The sequence below is a fragment of the Pongo pygmaeus genome, chromosome 8 (genome assembly GCF_028885625.2).
Source record: "Pongo pygmaeus isolate AG05252 chromosome 8, NHGRI_mPonPyg2-v2.0_pri, whole genome shotgun sequence".
Classification (NCBI taxonomy): Eukaryota; Metazoa; Chordata; class Mammalia; order Primates; family Hominidae; genus Pongo; species Pongo pygmaeus.
Window position 1 is genome coordinate 16,919,802 of NC_072381.2, and position 21,953 is coordinate 16,941,754.

Here is a 21,953-nt window from a genome sequence, read left to right on the forward strand (position 1 = left end):
GTTAACAAATCTGCCATCAACGACACTCACAAATCCTCATTCTCTTGTTCCTTCCTCACCCCAAAGGCCCATTAGACTCTTCACCCCTAAATCCCCCTCTTATCAGAGCTCCCACAATGGCAGCTTCAAAACAGACTATGCCTCAGCTCAACAAGTATGAAATTGTCAAACTGTTCATCACAATGATCATTTTTTGAGTACCTGGTCTGCATCAGATACTACATACACATTATCCTTCATGTGAGGAGAAGCTTATTTTTCCCACTGTACCAAGGAGGAAAAAGTGTAGGTGCAGGAAACGTGGAGGCAGCATGGCAGATTTTAAGAATCCTGAAACCCTACATCAAAATAGAGAAACTAGGCAGCAAGAAAAAATTCAAGGACACGATTTACAACAAAATTAGGTTATAAAGTGTCCCCACAAAAAACTCCGAAATACACGTAGATGAGGACAAGCTACCGGTAACCCAAAGATTGGCGTGATATCAGCGTGCATGTGATGAAAGCAGAGAGAACCCAAGGAGCGACTAACAAACTTGACAACAGAGAACCCCCAAATAGCTAAACAAATTCACCAGAAAGCCCAGAAGACCTCTGTGAGAACAGCAGCTGAAATTAGAAAGGGTTTGTCCATTCCAACAGCGAGGCCTGCAATAGGGTCTGATGGATCAGGACAAGTCTAGGCCCTGTGACCTGGAAACTGACCACCTAGGGTTCCCTTGCAGGATAGGGCCTAGAATCAAAGCTGGATAAGACAGAAATAATAGAGACCAATGACAGAAGCACACTGCCTATAGGGTAGCCCTACTCCACTAGGAGCAGTAAGTAAAAATAAAACATTTTTAAAAAGAGAGAAAAAAAGAGACCAAGGATAGAGAAGATCCAGATAAACGTGGGCAGAAGGACTGAACCAAGTCATCTGAAAGCAAGCCACTGTATTTCTGAAAACTACATAAAATCAACCAGAGGACAGAGCTCTGTAAAGTTAGAAAAGCTATCTAGAACTAAGCCTTCCTCTGAATGTTTAGGAAAATTAATTTCATTTAAAAATGAGCAACATAAAAAATATTGGGAGCAAATCCCTTAACATTATTATGGAATACAAGGAAAAAGAAAGTGTAGAAGAACATCACTGACCATGAAAACTCACTAATGAAAAAGATGCCCAGAAAACAGGGCAAAACTATAACTGACTATTTCAAAACAAGGTAAAAAGACATTACAACGATACATGACATAAAACAGAAACATAAATCTGATTTCCAAAAATTCAGCAATAAAGGGACAAAACTTGAGAAAAAAATTAGAAACAAAAAAATTATTTCAGAAATGAAAGCTAAATTCAAAGACATATAAGAGCAAATAAACACAATACATGATACTTTACAAGAAACAGAAGTTAAAGTGGGGATTTCTTTTTTTTTTTTCCTTTTTTTTTTTTTTTTTTGAGACGGAATCTCGCTCTGTTGCCCAGACTGGAGTGCAGTGGTGTGATCTCGGCTCACTGTAACCTCCGCCTCCCGGGTTCAAGCAATTCTCCTGCCTCAGCCTCCTGAGTAGCTGGGATTATAGGCGCCCACCACCACGCCCGGCTAATTCTTGTATTTTCAGTAGCGACGAGGTTTTACCATGTTGGCCAGGCTGGTCTCGAACTCCTGACCTCAGTTGATCTGCCTGCCTCGGCCTCCCAAAGTGCTGGGATTACAGGCATGAGGGATTTCTTTTACAACAAAGAAATGAAGCAGGAACAGGGATCTGGGCGAAAGTGACAAATATTAAACATGGGCAAAAAGATCAACATACAGACCCCAGAAAACCATAAAGAAGAACATAAGGAAAGAGTTCATAGAGTAAAAATCACAATACAAATACTTTCTTGAAATAAAACATATTTAAAAGTTTTGATATGGTTAGGCTGTGTGTTCTCACCCAAATCTCATCTTGAACTGTAATCCTCATAATCCTCACATGTCAAGGGAGAGACCAGGTGGAGGTAACCGAATCATGGGGGTGGTTTCCCCCATACTGTTCTCCTGATAGTGAGTTCTCGTGAGATCTGATGGTTTTATAAGGGGCTCTTCCTCCTTCGCTCAGCACTTCTCCTTCCTACTGCCTTGTGAAAAAGGCACCTTGCTTTCCCTTCCACCATGATTGTAAGTTTCCTGAGGCCTCCCCAACCATGTTGAACTGTGAGTCAGTTAAACCTCTTTCCTTCATAAATTACCCATCTTGAGCAGTTCTTTATAGCAGTATGAAAACAGACTAATACAATTTTCAAACTTTAAAGAGTATACTGCATACCTGGGAAATAATCAGACCGGAATGACCTATACCCTACACCAAGTCATACTCCAGTAAAATTACAGGAAATAAAATTATATCACCAGACTTTCGGACAACACTTTATGCCAGAAGAAATAGAGTAACACATCGACAACACTCCAGAAAAGAAACTGTGAGTCTCTATACCTGTAAAATTGACTTCCATGTAAAAAGAACACACATTTTTACGTACTATCCACAGGAAAAACTCTGGGATTATTCTCTTGACACCCTTCTGAGGAATATTCCAGACTATAAGCTTCAGACAATCAAAATAACTAGAGATACATTGTCCTAAGGACTCCTAATGCGCATAAAAGATAGAGGTGCCTGTAGAACTAAGACTACATGAGGGCTAAAGGAGAGACTGTATCATAGGAAATGGCTATATGTGCTGAAAATCTAGATACAGTTCAAATTCTAAAAAGCAGGGAGCCATATTTCCAAAATTAATACCAGATTAGAGATGTATCGGGTTTCTGGTTAGCAAATAGAGATTCTGGAAGTTGTCACTACCATACTCACAGTAAGAAAAATGCTTAGCAAACAGAAAACAAAAAACTCTTCCATAGATTCATCAGAAAACTCAGGTCACAGGGCAAACCACCGTTCCGAAATCTAGAGACAGGCAAACACAGAGAATCAGCATACTAGGAGCAGAAATAACTGCTGGAGCCAGCAACCGGTAGGGATGCCTCAAGGGTAACTGCCTAATTGCCAGAGACTGAGTGGTAGACTAGTTTGAGAGATTAAAAACAACAACAACAACAAAAACAACAACAAATTCCTGGGGGCCCAGTCTTAAGGGGTCTCCTGTACTTTGCTGAGTTTTACCTCTAAGAGCCCTACCAGGTTCTAAGGGTGAAAAAATTAGATAGAAAAAAAAAAATCCCTCTGTGCTTCTTGGAAGGGGAGAAGAGCAACCACTGTCAAAGAAGCCCAAAGCATTCTACTCTCCTTAACAAAGGAGAAATGATTTAGCAAAGCCTAGGCTACCTGGGATTTACCAGAGCCTGATCAACAGGAACCAATGGAAATACCCAACTCCAGCCCGCTCACACCTTCCTGTCTCAATTTGTTGCAGGGGGGATGCGGGGAAGTTGAGAAACAGATGTGAAGGTCACAGCCAAGTGGCACAGGCTCACTAGAGAGATCTAAGTACAGGTTTACAGAACATTTCCCTTTTCCCGATGCCTTCTCATCAGAAGGGATCCTATAAAATAATACGGAATTACGGCAGAAGTTCAACGCTCACACAGTATTTAAGGATTCAACAGGGAAAATCTAAGACGAAAGGGGAGGAAAAAACAAGGAAGACACAAGAGAAAATTTTACCCTCTGACACTCAAAGCTACAAAAATGTGAAAACTCGCACTAAAAGCCTATTTACCTCAGTTCCTTTTATCCAATGCATCATGTCTGGCTTACAACAAAATTACAAGGTACTCTAAAAAGAAGAAAGGCTGAGCAGAGAAATCAAGCAAAAGAAGCACACTCGCATAAGGCAGATATTTTAAAGTTATCTGACTGGGACTTTAAAATTAATATGATTGATATGCTAAGAGCTCTAATGGAAAAAGTAGACAACATGCAAGAAAAGATGGGTAATGTCAGCAGAGACAAAAGCCCTAAGAGAGAATTGAAAGGAAATGCTAGAGTTCAGAAACACTGTAACAGAAATAAAGAGAGCCTCTGACTGGCTCATTAGTAGAATGGATACAGCCAAGGAGAGAATCAGTAATCTTGAAGACATGTCAACAGAAACTTCCTAAACTCAAAAGCAAAGAGAAAAAAGAACAGGAGAAAAGTAAGACAAAATATCTAAGAACAATGGGATAATTACAAAAGGCGTAACAGGCATATAAAGGGAACATGAGAAGAGAGAAAGGAACAGGAAATGATATTTAAATAACTCGGAATTTTCCAAAATTAATGACAGAGACCAAACTACATATCCAAGAAGCTCAAGGAACACAAAAAAGGGTAATTATCAGAAAATCTACACCTACACATACCACATTCAAACTGTAGAAAGTCAAGGACAAAGACAAAATATTGAAGGAAGTCAGAGGAAAAAAAAAACACCTTACCTATAAAGAAACCAGAATAAAAATCATATTGGACTTCTCTTAAGAAACCACGCAAGCAAGAAGAGGAATGGGGTAAAATATTTAAAGTGCTGAAGGGAAAAAACCCTCCAATCTAGAATTCTGTATTCAGTGAAATTATCCAACAAATATAAAGAAGAAATACTTTCTCACCAAAGTAAGAACTGAAAAGACATAAAATGTATTAAAACAAGCTCGTCACAGAGAATAAAAATGATACAGCAGAAAATAGGATCTACATAAAGAAAGGAAGAGTTAAAGAATAAATGAATAAAAGTAATATAAAATGGTTTATTGTTCTTAATCTAACGGATCACAGATTGTTCAAAAGAGTAACAGCAACAATGTGTTGGTTGATTATAGTTTACAGATAACTGAAATGAATGATAGCGATTCTATAAAGGACAACAGGAAGGAACTGGAAATGTTTGATTTTAAGTTACCCGCACTGGCTCTGAGGTGTCACAGTGTTATTTAAAAGTGAGTTAAGATTAATTGTAAATGCATATTGCAAACTCTAGGGCTATCATTAAGAAGTTTTTGTTCCTTGCTTTATCCTCCTAGTAAAAAAAATAAATTTTTAAAGGTAAATTTGCTGAAAGAAGAGAAAATGGAATATGTTGTGAGAAGAGAAAATGCAATCACATTAAATGCTCAATTAAAGCCATGGAAAGCAGAAAAAGAGCAGAAGACAAAAAAAAAAAAAAAAAGAACAAGGGCAAGAATAGAAAACACTTATTTTGTAGGTATTAATCTAAGTAATACCAATTATCACATTAAATGTTAATAACCAAACATATCAATTATAAGACTATCAGGGTGGTTTTTTTAAAAAAAAAAAAAAAAAACAGGATCTAACTATATGTTATCTATGAGAAATCCATTTTAAATATAAAATATAGGTACAACTAAATTAAAAGTAAACAGATGGAGAAAGATAGATGACACTAAACACTAAGCAAAAAAAGCAGGAGTAGTCATGTTAATTTCTGACAAAGTTGACTTCAAAGCAAGGAAGATCACCAGAAACAAAAAAGGGTATTACATAACGATTAAATGGTAAACTTTCCAAGAAAGACACAGTAATCCTTAATGTGTATGTATCTAACAATGGCGTCAAAATACGTAAGACAAAAACTTACAGAAATGCGAAGAGAAATAAACAAATCTGCTATTATATTTGGAGACTTCAACACTCCATTCTATTAGTAATTGACAAATCCAGCAGGCAGAAAATCAGTAAGGACAGAGTTAAAAACACACCACCACCATCAATCAGCTGGATATAATTGACATCTATAGACTACTCCATCCAAGAGAAAAATACACATTCTTCTGAAGCTTGCACAGAACATTCATCAACACAGACAACATTCTAGGCCATAAAACACCCCTTAAACTTAAGAGAATAGAAATTATACAATATATGCTGTCAGTCCACATTGGAATTAAACTAGAAATCAAACAGAAAGATAGCTGAAAAATTCCAAAACATCTGGACATTAACAACATATTTCTACATAACATGTCAAAGAAATGTCAAAAAATTTTTAAAAATATTTTAATTAAATGAAAATGAAAATACTACTTATCAGAATTTGTGAACTGCAGCAAAATCAATGCTAAAGGAAATTTATAGCATTAAATGCATGTATTACAAAACAAGAAAGTTCTATTAGGTTGGTGCAAAAGTAATGGCAAAATGGCAATTACCTCTGCACCAACCTAATAAAATCAATAATCTAAACTTCTACCCTAGAAAACAAGAAAAATGAGAATGAATTGAACTACAAGTAAACAGAAAAAAATTAATAAAAATTAGGGTAGAAATCAGTGATACTTAAAAGGGGAAATAATAGAGAAAATCTCTGAGTTCAAAAGCTGGTTTTTGGAAAAGATCAAAAAAACTGGTAATCCTCTAGGGAGGCTAAACAAAAAAAAAAAAAAAAAGAACGAATTACTAACAGAAATGAAATAAGGGCCATTACTACTGATTTCATGGATGTTAAAGAGATAATAAAGTAACATTATAAACAACTCAATGTCCAAAAATGTTATAACTTAGATAAAATAGACCAACTGCTGTAAAGACATAATCTACCAAAACTCACACAGGAAGAAATAGATCATTTGAGTAGGCCTATGTCTATTAAAGAAACTGAATCATAAATTAATAACCTTCTAAAAGAGAAAGCACTATGCCCAGATAGGTTTACTCATGAATTCTACCAAACATTTAAGGAAGAAATTATACCAATTCTCTACAATACCTTTCAGAAAACAGAAGCAGAGAGAACAATTTCTAACTCGTTAAGCCAAAGACATTACAAAAAGGAGAAACTACAGACCAATCTCTCTCATGGACATAGATACAAAAATCCTCAACAAAGCATTAGCAAATAAATTCAAAAATGCACTAAGAGTACACACAATGACCAAGTGGAACTTACTCCAGGTATGCAAAGGTGTTCAAATTCAAAAACAAAAGCAATCCGTCACTTCAAACAGGTGAAAGAAGAAAATCCATACGATTATATGTATAGATGCAGAAAAAGCACTGGACAAAATTCAACACCCATAAAAACTCTTAGCAAACTAGGAATAGAGGAAGAACTTTCTCAACTTAATAAAAAATATCTACAAAAAACCTACAATTAACATGATACTTAATGTTAAGGAACTAGTTGCTTTCCTACTACAGTTGGGGACTGTAGGAGGATGTCCCCTCTCACCACTTCTAGCCAAAATCACATTGGACGTCCTTGTTAACGCAGTAAGGTAAGAAAAAGCAGCAAAATGTATGCAGATTGGAAAGGATGAATTAAAACTGTCTTTGTCCACATATAATACGATGTCTATGTAGAAAATCCCAAAGAATCAACAAAGAAGAACTGAAACTAATAACTACAGCAAGTTGGCAGGATACAAGGTAATATACAAAGGCAACTGCTTTCTATATAAAAAATTAGAATTTTACATTAAAAACACATCATTTACATTAACACTAAACAAATGAAGTATTTAGATATATAGCTAACAAAATATGTGCAAGCTGTATATGAGAAAAGCTTCAAAACTAGTATGGAAGAAATCAAAGACCTAAATAAACAATGAGATATTCCAGGTTCATGAATAGGAAAACTCAACATTGTTATGATGTCAGTTCTTCCCAAGTTGATCTACATATCAATTCCAGTCAAAATACCAGCAAGTTTATGGATATCAACAAACTGATCCTAAAATTTACGTGGAAAGGCAGAACAGCCAATGCAATATTGAAGAAAATACAGTTGGAGCACTGACACTGCCCAACTTCAAAACTTAATGTTAGTTATAGTAACAAGACAGTGTGGTGTTGGTGAAACAACAGACAAGTAGGTCACTGGAATAAAATAGAAAGCCCAGAAATAGACCCACACAAATATAATCAGCTAATCTTTGGCAAAAGTGCAAAGGCAATTCAGTGAGAAAAGGAGTCTTTTCAACAAACGGTGCTGAAACAGATGGACATCAACACACACAAAAATCAATCTAGACAAAGACCTAACATCTTTCACAAAAATGAACTCCAAATGAATCACAGACCTAATATAAAACACAAAGCTATAAAAATTTCTAGATATAACAAAGGAGAAAAATCTAGTTGACCTGAGATTTGGCAATGACTTCTTAGATACAATACCAAAGGCACAACTTACGAAGGAAAAACTTGATAAGACTTCATTATAATTAAAAATTTCTTCTCTGTGAAAAATATCATTAAGGGAATGAAAGACCAGCACAAACAAGGAGAAAGTATTTGTTAACACACATATCTGATAAAGAACTGGAATCCAAAATATAAAAAGAAGACTTAAAACTCAGGAACACCAACCCAATTAAAAAGTACGTGAAAAATCTGAATGGACATCTCACCAAAGAAGATAAACATATGGCAAACAAGCATATGAAAAGATGCTCAGCATCATATGTCATTAGGGAATTGCAAATGGAAACAATGAGATACCACTGCATACCCACTAAAATGGCTAAAATCCAAAACACCAACACCACCAAATGCTGGTGAGGATGTGGAGCAACAGGAAACCTCAATTCTTTATTGGTAGAATGCAAAATGGTACAGCCACTTGAGAAGACAGTTATTAGTCTCTTATAAAGCTAGACATAATCTTATCACATGATCCAGTAATCACATTCCTAGGTATTTACCCAGATGCACTGAAATTTTCTGTCTATACAAAAATCTGCACAACAATGTTTACACCAGCTTTATTCATAATTGTCCAAAGTTGGAAGCTGCCAAAATAGCATCCAATAGGTGAATGGATAAGCAAACTGTGGTACATCCAGACAATGGAATATTATTCACTGCTAAAAAGAAATGAGCTATCGAACCACAAAAAGTCATGGTGGAATCTTAAATGCATGTTGCTAAGCAAAAGTAGCCAATCTGTAGAGGCTATACACCTTATGATTCCAGCTATATGACATTCTGGAAACGGTAAAACTATAGAGACAAAGGCAAACTGTAACATTTCAGTGGTTGTCTGAGGTTTTGGAGGTAGATAATGAGGGAGAGGGGATGAAGAGGTAAAGCAGAGAGGATTTTTAGAGCAGTGAAACTGTTCCATATAATACTATAACGGTGAATACATTACATTAATTTGCCAAAACCCATAAAACTACACTATATACAGTGAACCCTGATGTTAGCTATAAACTTTAGTTAATAATAATGCATCAACAGCCTGGCTAACTTGGTGAAACCCCGTCTCTACTAAAAATTTTAAAAAAAATTAGCCAGGTGTGATGGCGCCTGCTTGTAATCCCAGGTACTCGGGAGGCTGAGGCTGAGGCATGGGAATCCCTTGAACCTGGGAGGCAGAGGTTGCAGTGAGCCGAGATCAGACCATTGCACTCCAGCCTGGGTGACAGAGTGAGACTCCATCTCAAATAATAATAATAATAATAATAATAATAATAATAATAACGCACCAATATTGGTTCAGCAATCACAGCAAATGTAACACACCAATGCAAGATGTTAATATGGCAAACTAGGAAGTGGGGATGGAGAAGAGACGTGGATCTGTACTTCCTGCTCCAGTTCTCTGTGAATCGAAAACTGCTCTTAAAAAAATAGCCTTTTTTGGCCTGGCACGGTAGCTCATGCCTGTAATCCCAGCATTTTGGGAGGCTGAGGCGGGTGGATCACGACGTCAGGAGATCGAGACCATCCTGGCTAACACGGTGAAACCCTGTCTCTACTAAAAATACAAAAAAAAAAGTTAGCCGGGTGTGATGGCGGGCGCCTGTAGTCCCAGCTACTCGGGAGGCTGAGGCAGGAGAATGGCATGAACCCGGGAGGCAGAGCTTGCAGTGAGCCGAGATGACGCTACTGCACTCCAGCCTGGGCGACAGAGCAAAACTCCGTCTCAAAAAAAAAAAAAAGCTTTTTTTTTTTTAAGAGGGAGAACGAAGATAGCATATGCATAAGACAACTGTTTTTAGCAATACTGGCATTAGTAATATTAGTATTGTTAATTGCGTATCAGGTACCAAATCTAAGAATGTGAGATATTCCAATTCTATCATCACCCGTATCTGTGAGAGGCACGGTTCTGAGAGGAAGGGAGGTCAAGATGAGGACTAGGAGGAGGAGTTAGGTAAAAGCCTTGCATCCTGTTATGTATTTCCACTGGAACTACCAGTGTAAGCTCAGGAGGCTGGCAGTCTCAGCACTTAAAGGGAGAGTGACTAGGAGGAGCAGCAGCTCCCAACCTACTGATAATGTTTCTTGTTTTGAAAGTCAACTTGTACTGTCATTATGCACTTATCAATATAAATACTTCGATAATGTTTTTTGGAGTAGATTTTTTTAAAACTATGTATAAGTATTTTGGGAAGATGAAGGTTCCTGTTGCCCTGGTTCAAATGGGATAAGCATAGGTAGTGTCCCTGAATGCATTCCTAAATTGTTACAGAATCATTAGCCCAGACAGGACAGCTACCATGGCTTCTAGAACATGACCAGGTGGCCACAGGCACTCAGCATGCTCGCTGAAATAGCCGTTATCTTCATCTCCTCCACAGGGTATGTGCATATGAGTGTCAGAAACGAGTAAGGCAAAACGGGAGAAGCTGACAACACTGCTTCTGAAGTCTGCAGGTGTGGCTTCAAATCTGAGCTCTACCACTTATTGTCTGGGTGACTTTGAGCAAGTTAATGATGCTCCCTAAATCTGTTTCCTTAACTATTAACTATATAATGACAATACATTGTGAGGTTTGAAAGATTAATCCATAGAGAGGGCTTAGCACAATGCCTGGGACGTGGTAAATGTGTGTGTGTATTATATTAATACACTCCATGCATAGATGGCATGGTACTTCAATCATATTATTATTTTCATCCTCCTAACAAAGCGTGCACAACTTTGTAGAATACAAACACATAACAAATTACATAGGCATCTTTGACACACCCTAAAGACTTAAGCATTTACAGCTGTTTTATTATTTATTTATTTTGAAAGAGTCTCACTCTTGTCACCCAGGCTGGAGCACAATGGCATGATCTTAGCCCACTGTTGCCTCCACCTCCCAGGTTCAAGCGATTCTCCTGCCTCAGCCTTCCAAGTAGCTTGGATTACAGTCATGCACCACCACACCCAGCTAATTCTTGTATTGTTAGTAGAGAGGGGGTTTCACCATGTTGGCCAGGGTGGTCTCAAACTCTTCACCTCACTCAGGTGATCCACCCACGTTGGCCTCCCGAAGCGCTGGGATTACAGCAGGCATGAACAACTGCGCCCAGCCTCACTTACAGCTGTTAAGAAAACCAAGTTACATAGACCACCATTCAAACACTGAGATTGCAAACCACATTACCATTCTCTGGTCTGCACTGTGTCCTGAAAAACTAAGAGGCGAAACCTTCTTGCAAGTAATTGCTTGTTCTGATGTGTGCCTTTCATTTGGCCTCACCCTAAAATTATAAGCTACACAGAGTCCAAAGGAATAATTAATGGATATGCAGAGAAATTGATGAAATAAGAAGGATCTTTATGAGGTATGGATACTATAACTAAAACTACCATTTAATGTACTTCAGGTTTATTCTATGTGATACATGAACCAATATTTCCCCAAAACAATCTTTTCCAGCCCCATACTTTGTAGTGTTTTAAGCTAATGTTCTAAGTTTCAAGACAAAAGAAAATGAATTAATATACGGTATACAAAGATATCACATCTGATCATTCTATTCTGTTGGGATTAATAGTTTTTCAGGAAACTATAAAGAAAGTGGGGAGGGTTCTGCTAATATTGATCAGATGGAGATTAAGTTGCTTCTAATGTTTTCTTCAACAGTCAAAGCTCTGCAGCCATCCTGTAAACCCAAGTTTCCAAGCTGGCAGGGCTAGCCCAATAACACGTTTTTTATATTTGCCTAACACAGTGTTTTAAAGAATTCTGAGAGCAGGTATGGTGGCTCACGCCTGTAATCCTAGCACTGTGGGAGGCTGGGGCGGGCGGATCACAACGTCAGGAGATTGAGATCATCCTGGCTAACACGGTGAAACCCCGTCTCTACTAAAAATACAAAAAATTAGCTGGGCGTGGTGGTGGGTGCCTGTAGTCCCAGCTACTGGGGAAGCTGAGGCAGGAGAATAGCATGAACCTGGGAGGCGGAGCTTGCTGTGAGCCGAGATCACGCCACTGCACTACAGCCTGGGCAACACAGTGAGACTCTGTCTCAAACAAACAAACAAACAAAAAAAAAAAAGAATTCTGAAAATGAATGCCTTACGGTAAGGCAGGCCCTAGGAGTCACCTCTCCTTGGCATCCAAGCCTGGCCCTGGTGAGCCCTTCAGGGCTAGGATACAACATAGCACAGTATCACACAGCAAACCTTTCAGACACACTCAAGAGTGAACTCCAACCGGGTGTAGTGGCTCACACCTGTAATCCCAACACTTTGAGTGGCCAAGGCAGGTGGATCACCTGAGGCCAGGATTTCAAGACCAGCGTGGTCAACATGGCGAAACCCCAACCCCATCTCTACTAAAAATACAAAAAAATTAGCCAGGCATTGTGGCAGGCGCCTGTAATCCCAGCTACTTGGGAGGCTAAGGCAGGAGAATCGCTCGAACCTGGGAGGCGGAGGCTGCAGTAAGCCGTAATCATGCCACTGCACTCTACCCTGGGCAACAAGAGTGAAACTCCATTTCAAAAAAAAAAAAAAAGTGCACTCCGTTTCCACCACTGCCTGAGTGACACTGGGGACTTTATGGAACCTTAATAGCTCTCTACTTTCTCATCTATAAAATGCTGACGATAATCAGGTGAACCAAAGAGGGATGTTATGAGTGTGAGAAGCACTTACCACAGAGTAGGCACTCAGGTCTGTATCATTTGAGAACCTCTAATCTAGATGTTACGGAATGAACTATGTCTTCCAAAACTAATATGCTGAAGCCCTAACCCCAAATACCTCAACATGTGACTATATTTGGAGATGGGGCCTTTAAAGAGGCGATTAAGTTAAAATGAGGTCCTTAAGGTGGACCCTATCCCAATCTGACTATTGCCCTCATGAGAAGAGGAAACTGAACAGACTGAGGGACACCAGGGACGCAGGGGGAAGATCACGTGAGGACAGCAAGAAGGCGGCCACCTGCAAGCCCAGGAGAGAGGCCTCAGGAGCAGCCAGCCCTGCTGACACTGTGATCTTGAACTTCCAGCCTCCAGGACTGTGGGAAATAAATTTCTGTTGCGGAAATCACCCAGCCTGCGGTGTTTTGTTTTGCAGCCCTAGGACATTAACGAAGTAGGTACTATTAATCCTATTATTGGCCTTTTGGGCTTTGCTAGCACCTCAAACCTGAAACACTGTTTTACATCATTCAGCATCACACGCTGATGGAATCTGCTCAATGGGGACACTGCAAATTCCATTTCCTTTGACTGGAAACAAACTCTGATCAGCACTTCTCTATTCAGAGGCCACATGCAATGCAGCTGTGAAACATGCCAACCTCAAAGATGCTCTATGGTTGACTGTAACATACTTGAGATTTCTTTCACTGTGAGCTACACAGACGAAATGCCATTAAGACTCCATCTCTCTACCCAAAGATAGAACCTGGCGAGTGAAGGTGGAAGAACTGTAGAGGCAGCAAAGGTCTGTGTGGAGATGAGATGCGCTGTGTCCAGCCTCCCAAGAAGCCCAGGAGCAAAACGCAGAGGCTCAACACTGACCCCTGCTGGTCACACACTTGATCTAGACCAACTGCTCCTTGGCCACATTTTTACATTATCTTTTGGTTTAAAAGATAAAAAAATTAATCCACCTGCACAAACTTGCTACCCAAAGAAGAGGTCTTTATGCTGCATTAAAAAAAAAGTCATCTCTAGTCTTTTCTCTAACAATGGATCTCCTGTGTCTAGACTGTGTTTTCTTTCAACTTGGTTCATGTGAATTTATGAACAAACAATAAAGGGTATGGTTTTCAATTATTAGCCATACCAATTGTAGCACTGGTTGTAATGGCAAAGCAGTGAGTGTTATAGTTTCTTATGGTGAAAATATAACTACTTCACATGTAATAGACACCTTATAGTCATCTTAACATAACAAATAATAATTTATCACTAGATAATTTTAAAATTCAATGTAAGTCCAGGCACAGTGGCTCACGCCTGTAATCCCAGCAATTTGGGAGGCGGGGGGGGGGGGGGGGGGGTGGATCACCTGAGGTCAGGAGTTCAAGACCAGCCTGGCCAACACAGCAAAACCCTGTCTCTACTAAAAATACAAAAATTAGCTGAGCATGGTGGCTGGCGCCTGTAATCCCAACTACTCAGAAGGCCGAGGCAGGAGAATCACTTGAACCTGGGAGGCGGAGGCTGCAGTGAGCCAAGACTGCACCACTGCACTCCAGCCTGGACAACAGAGAGACTGTGTCTCAAAAAATACAAAAAAAGAAATTAAAAAATTCAATATAAACTCCCAAACGAACTCTGGTTACATAATGCCTATCATAAAAAAATTACATTGAATAAACAGTTACTGCAGGACACAGAGTATTTTAATTATTAGTGGAAAAATTCCCAGTTTTCAAAGCATGTCTGCCATTCTCAACAGAAACCTGGCCACAAGCACATCCCAACGAAAATCCTGCTGCTGTTCCCCCAGCCCCCCGCTGGGCTATGCACAGCTCTGAACTCTCCAGTGTGTGGCCATGACTGTTCCTCTTGACCCCAGCACACTGGGCCCAGCCACCCAACTTCTCCTGGGAATTCTGACTCAGGTGAGGAATAAGGCAGTGGGTGTGCTGGTTCGACAAGACCATGGGACAGGTGGGCAAAGACCACTGAGAAGTACCATCACCAAGATTTCCAAGAAACAAAGATATTGTTTTGCATTTGTTACACCGTCACAGATAAAATGGTTTTTACAATAGTCATGCACCGCTTAATGATGTTTCACTCAACAATGGACCACCTGGGAGGCTGGGGTAGGCAGATCGCTTGAGTCCAGGAGTTCAACGCCAGTCTGGGAGAAATGGCGAAACCCCATCTCTACAAAAATTACAAAAATTTGCCGGCAGTGGTGGCATGTCCTGTAATCTACACTACTTGGGAGGCTGAGGTGGGAGGATCACTTGAGCCCAGGAAGCTGAGGCTACAGTGAGGCAAGATCACACCACTGTAGTCCAGCCTGGGCAACAGAGTGAGACCTTGTCTCAAAAAAACAAACAAACAATGGACCACAAATATGACAGTGGTCCCGTGAGATAACAATAATGTACTATATTTTGACTGTACTTTTCTATAAAGACACACATACTCATCACCGTGTTACAATTCCCTATGGGATTCCATACAATCACATGCTATACAGGTTTGTAGCCTAAAAGCAAAAGCCTGAGTCACAAGCACACCATCTAGCCCAGGTATGTGTAGGGACATTCTGGGATGATCACACAATGACAAAATCTTATTATGCATTTCTCATAACATATCCCCACCATTAAGTAATGCATGACTGTTCTAATAATAGCAAGTATTAAGACCATCAGGTACCAGGTGGTACACTAGGCCCTTACAGATATTCACAATGACCCTATGTGGTGCTCTTATTATTCCCATTTTATAGATGAGGCACCTGAGGCACAGAGAGGTCAAGCAACTTGCCCAAGGATACACAGCTAGTAGCAAACAAAAAAGATGCTTACAAAAAAGCCACCAGGGCCACTAGCGCCGGAATGTCAGAGGACTGACAAACAGTCAAATGCCACTACTGATTCAGTCATCCCAAAGGGGCTACAACTCTTCTTTGTTTCAATGAAACATTTCCAGTTTTAACCCTATCATACAATCAAAAATAGAAGTTATCAGTTCCATCTTGTTCCTGATAGCTGGAAACTGCTTCCCTCCGGAAACCGGGGAGAAGCCTACAGGAAGGAGACAGAGTACATGCTCTTTCTCCAGAGCTATGCTTTCTCCCTTAGCCAACCTGAATCTCTTAACTAAAAGCAGTAACATTCCTTCTTCAACAAATTTTTCCCAAGCACTATGCCAAGCAGAGACGCTTCAGCTAGGCTGGATGGGATGGTGGGTCAGAAATGAGTATTCTCAAGGGGCCTCCTGGAGGAGGTGACAGGAAATGGAGTCATGGGAACAGTTAAGTCCTTCCTTCTTTCAACGAGCACTAACTGACAAGGGGGCAAGGGCTAGCTGGAGAGAGAAAAAGGAAAAGGGCTCCCTAGGCCAAGATGCAGCGTGTTTAAAAATAGAAAGGTGGGCATATACACACAACCTAGAGGAGTGAAAACATAAATAATTTTAAGGCCAGGCATGGTGGCTCACGCCTGTAATCCCAGAACTTTGGGAGGCCAAGGCGGGCGGATCACTTGAGGTCAGGGGTTCAAGACCAACCTGGCCAATATGGTGAAACCCCGTCTCTACTAAAAATACAAAAATTAGCCAGGTGTGGTGGCGCACCCCTGTAATCCCAGCTACTCGGGAGGCTGAGACAGGAGAATCGCTTGAACCCAAGAGGTGGAGGCTGCAGTGAGCAGAGATCACGCCACTGCACTCCAGCCTGGGCAACAGAGCAAGACTCCATCTCAAAAATGAAAAAAAAATTAAAAAATAAAAAAAGATTTTAATAAAGATTATAGCTAAAATTACAGGGCCTCCCCAGCTCTTTAATCTATCCCCCAAAGAAGGTAGACATGGATAGCATGTGTTCCAGGTTTAACAAGACTTTTGAGATAGCTCTTCCAGATAACCCATGATCATATTTGTTTATTATTTTTCCTGGTCCTTTAGAAAGACCACTCCTTTGAAAGTAGGTTGTTTTCAAGATTTATCTGAAAAATATTTTAGTCTAACTTGGAAAAAAAAATGATAAAGGCTTGACCACCCAGAGAAGGCAATACACTTGAAGAGATTAAAAAATCAGGAAACACTTAAATAAGAGAAATGAAAGAAAGTTCCTCCAGCTACAGCTGGGATTCTGTCTCCATGGAAACGGAAGCTGATTACAGGGCCCTTCAAAATCAACTTTATCAACCAGATGAAGACAGCTGCTGCTTGGGAAAGAGTTTCTGCAGTGAAATCTCATTAATAAAAAGAATAAAATCAGCAGCATTACGATTATGCTGGGAAGCTTTTTTTTTTAAGAGACAAGGTCTTGTTCTGTCACCTAGTAACACGATCATAGCTCACTACAAACTCAAACTCCTGGGCTCAAGCAATCCTCCCACCACAGCCTCCCTGAAAGCTGGGACTTGCACCTCACCCTCAGCTCATTTTTTAATTTTTTGTAGAGATGGGGTCTCACTCTATTGCCCACACTGGTGTTCTTGGAAGCTTTAAGGAGAATGTGTGTGCAAATTACATGCCATGTTAAAACAAAATGATGGAAAAGAAATAAATCAGGACAAATTTTAAATAAACAGCTATCTAAATCAATTAGAACCTTAGGCAAAAGTACCAAATACTACAGGTTCTAATAAGCCACACAAAAAATTCCAACACCTCATACAAATGCCTTACCCAGTCGAGTTAACAAAGCAAAGTTCTTGGTTCAGGCTGTTGACTATGTTGGAACTCGGTATGTCTGAGGCATATGGGCCTATAGCTGGATATTCATATTAATAGTTAACATTTAATGTACATTATAGGCTCTAACACTAACTAGTTAATAACTAACATTTAATGTGCATTATTGCATTTAACGCAAACCATTAAACCAGTCTTATGAAGTGGTTACTTAGGTTACCATTTGTTAAGGAACTTGAAGATCAGAGAGGTTAAGTAGCTTCTCTAAGGTTACACAGTACCAAGTAGCAGAATTTGAATCCACATCTATCCAAATCCAAGTTCCCCTGCTATGTGCTGTACTCCTCTGCCTCTCATGATAAGAAGTGAGCATTTCTAGAATCTGGCTGGACTACTAGAAAACTGTAGAACCTGTCTGATATCTGTCTCCAGCCTAAGAAGTTTTTCCCATCAGAAAGTTCTTGGTAACTAAACTCCTCAAAACATCTTTTAAAGGTAATTTGCTGTCTCTAAGGAAGGGCTGCGTTAGAAGGTGGGGGGAGGGGGGAGGGATAGCATTGGGAGATATACCTAATGCTAGATGACGAGTTGGTGGGTGCAGCGCACCAGCATGGCACATGTATACATATGTAACTTACCTGCACATTGCGCACATGTACCATAAAACCTAAAGTATAATAATAATAATAATAATAATAAAAGAAAAATAAATAAATAAAAATAAATAAATAAATAAATAAATAAATAAAAAGAAGATACAACTCTCCCAGGAAGAAAGACAGGCACCTCATATGCTTAGTAGTACAAAACCTTACTTTTACCTTCAAAGCTTAATTCTAACCTCTTGAGAAATTAAACAAAGTAAGAATCATAAAGGGAAAGCTTGAGATGCAAGAAACAGCTATTCTCTGTACATACAAGTTAACTGTTCCCTGTGTTTAAGCTGGATACTAATATATAAAACTTCCTGGGTACAGCTAAAATTTTATCAGTAAAGAAACATGGAGGTTGGGTGTGGTAGCTCACATCTGTAATGCCGCACTTTAGGAGGCCAAGACGGGGGCACTCCTTGAGCCCAGGAGTTTGAGGCCAGCCTGGGCAGCACAGCAAGACCCCATCTCTACAAAAAAATGAAAAATAAAACCATTAGCCAGGCGTGGTGGTGTGTACCTATAGTCCCAGCTACTCGGGAGGCTGAGGTGGGAGGACTGCTTGAGCCTGGGAGGTTGAGGCCACAGTGAGCTGTGACTGCACCACTGCATTCCAGCCTGGGTGACAGAGCGAGACCCTGTTTTCAGGGGTAAAAAAAAAAAAAATTCTGACACTTATAATTAAGGTAGCCATGTGAAGTATTTTAATACTTGTGTATATTAAGCACTGTGTCACTGTGTGTGCACTGCTGAGAAGTGAGCCCTGGTGGAGGCTCCGAAGAGCATCCTGGAACCCCCTAGGCTCCGGGGAGTCTCGAGGTCAGGGAGTTTGCAGAGAGCAGCCTTGGGTCAATGCTACAGAAGCCAGAGGATGTGGAATCTGGAAATCTCCAAATTCACTTTCACCCAACTTCCTAAAAAGTACTATTATCCTTTGGTAGCTACTTCTTTAGGAAAATTTAAGAATGATCTCGCTTTTCACCACCCAATGTTATACTGGAAATATATTTCAGGAAGCAAGTGGCTATCTTTTCTTCCTTAATAAAAGCCAAGGCTTCAAAGAGATAACGGAGCTGAACCGAAATAGCTAAGCCATTCTCCCCATTTATAAATATTACATAAAGTCTCCTCTTCAAAAGCCGAAGGGTATAAAGCTCCTCTGCTGAAAGCAGCCTCTCTTCTACCCGGTGACAATGAGTGCTGCTGGGAGGAAGGCCATGGGGCCAAGGGTCCCGCTATGCATCATCTTCCCTATCCCCTTCTCTTTCTCTGCCGTATCAACAGGGCCCCCAATAATGACCATGGTCATGGCAGAGCCGGGCAGTGGCAGCAAGGGGCAAACTCAGATACCCAATTCCAGAGGCATCTGCTCAGTTGCTGACAGCAAGGACCCTTACGGAATGCAAGAGAACAACACACACCAAGCCTGAGAGGCTACCTAGTACACAACCTAAGTTTAATGGCACGTATTTTCATAAAGCCTATGAAACGCAAATCTACGTTTCCTCCCTTTTCCTTCTGCCAAGACATATCAATAGCATCAACTCCAACCTCTGGACCCAGGCAGGTTTTCAAACCGTGAAAACCATGAATTCACAGTAAACCTGACTCTGCCGTTCTCTCCATGCCTAAATGGCTATCCATCACCTTTCAGGGTCTCCTGAACATCTCCCTTCTTCTCTCTTGTCACATCCTGGACCTGATATCCCAAACTCACAGACCTAATCCATCCTTCTTTCATTTTCTTCATTCCTCAACTATTTTTGAGCATCTACTGTGCTCCAGGCACTATTATTTTAAAAAAAGCAAGCATGAATATTGCACAGCTTTTGTCTTCCCAATGTCCCAGCGGAGAAGAGAGACTTCTAGATTAAAAAAGAAAAAATCAGTACAATCCTGTGTGACAAGAGTCACAAAGCAACACACACGACCACCTTTACAGAGGAGGGAAGGGCTATGTGAGCTTGGTGCAGACGGATAAGGTTTTACACAGGTGGTGATGTCTAAGCTGACTCTTAGAAGTAAAAGGATTTCAGGTGCAAAAGACTGAGAAAGAGGGAAAACAGAATTTGTAAAGGCACCAAGATCTGAACGAGTAGGCTCTGGTCCAGGAAGGGCAATAGGTTCAGAATGGCTGGAATGGCAACTGCATGGAAGGGTAAGGTTGTGTTCAGATTCAGAAAGGCCTTTTACATCACGACAAGAAACGTGGAGCATTACCGTCGATAATGGACAACCTGGAGAAGTGCGGAGAGGGCTTAAACCAAAGCCACGTCAGCCTGAAGACCTGCTTTAGCTCACTTTTCACAGGTTTTTCAAATATTAGAATTAGTAGCCAACATCTAAAAATGAGCAAATTTCACATAAAAATATAGAATCTTGGTTCCTTTAAGAAAATAATCTGGCACACTGGGCCAACATTCCTATGGTGACATGTGTCTGAGTAGCAGGTGCAGCAGCTGGCCCCTTCAAGTGGGACACCTCTCATCTAGTTCATAACCGCCCCAGGCCGCCCTCACTTGGAGGCACGTTAATTTGCAATCCCTGATTTTAAGGGAGAGGGTAACACCATAGACGCGGGTTACAGGAAAATAACACTGAAAGTGACCCAGTGATTAAACTGGGCAGTGAAACTGAAGACAAGAGGGCAAGTTAGGAGGATTTCACCACAGCATGAGGAGGTGACAAAAGCCTGAACCAAGTTCGGAGAATAAATACTCAGAAGAATGTAAAGATTCAAGAAATGCTTAAAATGCTCCAGGCACAAGAATGCTTATTAATCATGGAACTTTTCTATGTCATTTGTTCACGGACAAAGACTGTATTAGGAGACAGGAAGAAGGACTCAAAATTAATTTTCAATTTATAATTAAAGTGACTATTAAGCAAACTATGTGGAAAATCCACCTCAATGCCATACAGCAGAGACAACCGATGAGGCACAGCTGTCTGTGTGATTCTCATCGTGGACTCTCAGGATCGTTTTCCAGGTGGAACAGAACAAATCCTACTGCAAACCCTCTGCGCGAAGCCCCTGACAAGTGATGTTTACAAGCAGGGGCTGGGGTCTAAACCAGTACAATGGCTCACAGCAGGACCAGCAGTGAATTGGCAAACTTAGAAAGCCTTCCAGCTCATTCACGGGAGGGTCCTGCCCGAGAACTCACAGAGGCCGTTGACATCCAGCATGTTGGAGATGCCCCGGTCACTCATGTCCACTTCGGGCTGGTTCTTCTCCCGGCTCTCCTCCACCAACTTCTTCAGAGACTTGGACATGGTCTGCACCAAACAACAACAAAGCACGTGGGCGATGACAGCAAGCGCAGGGGCGGAAAGGAAAGGGCCTTCGCTGTCACTCTGGGGTTTCCCCAGGGTTGGAGCGGGTGGGCGTTCGAGGGCGTCCCAGGGGCTGGTCCGGGTGCGGGGAGGGGATGGGGTAGGGTAGGGGAGTGGGAAGGGTTCAGCCCCGCTGCGGCCACGCAGCGAGAAACAACCCCAAGTGCAACGCCGCACACACTCACCACGGAAGGTAGTCCCTAAGAGGGTGGGCGTGCAACCACAGGCTTCGGCAGGACGCACTCCGAGTGCCCTCACTCCCTGCAACACCGGCACTGAACAGCGAACACACCCTGTCTCCGCGCCCCGCGCAGGCGCACACAGCGCCGCTGCCAGCTCCACGCCCGACCCTACCCATATTAGGAGAACAGCTCTCTAGACGTGGCTCCAGGGCCAGGCTCCGCCCTTAAAAGTCTGCGGAAGAGGCTGGCCAATCACGTTCGCCATTCGGCTTCGAGA

General features: G+C 40.9%; 1 protein-coding gene across 2 annotated transcripts in view; it reads right to left on the bottom strand.

Annotated features, from left to right (window-relative positions):
* RSU1 (Ras suppressor protein 1) overlaps window positions 1-21,899 on the bottom strand; it is a 222,012-nt gene extending 200,113 nt beyond the window's left edge. Inside the window, exons 1-2 of one of the 2 annotated variants that reach the window (XM_054503526.2) lie at window positions 21,680-21,899; window positions 21,326-21,437 (exon numbers count right to left, since the gene is read on the bottom strand). In XM_054503526.2, the coding sequence (XP_054359501.1) occupies window positions 21,326-21,434 (109 nt within the window). In that variant the 5' untranslated portion in view covers window positions 21,435-21,437; window positions 21,680-21,899. The remainder of the gene's footprint in view (window positions 1-21,325; window positions 21,438-21,679) is intronic. The other variant, XM_054503527.2, reaches the window with a different exon arrangement.
* Between the last annotated feature and the right edge of the window lie 54 nt (window positions 21,900-21,953).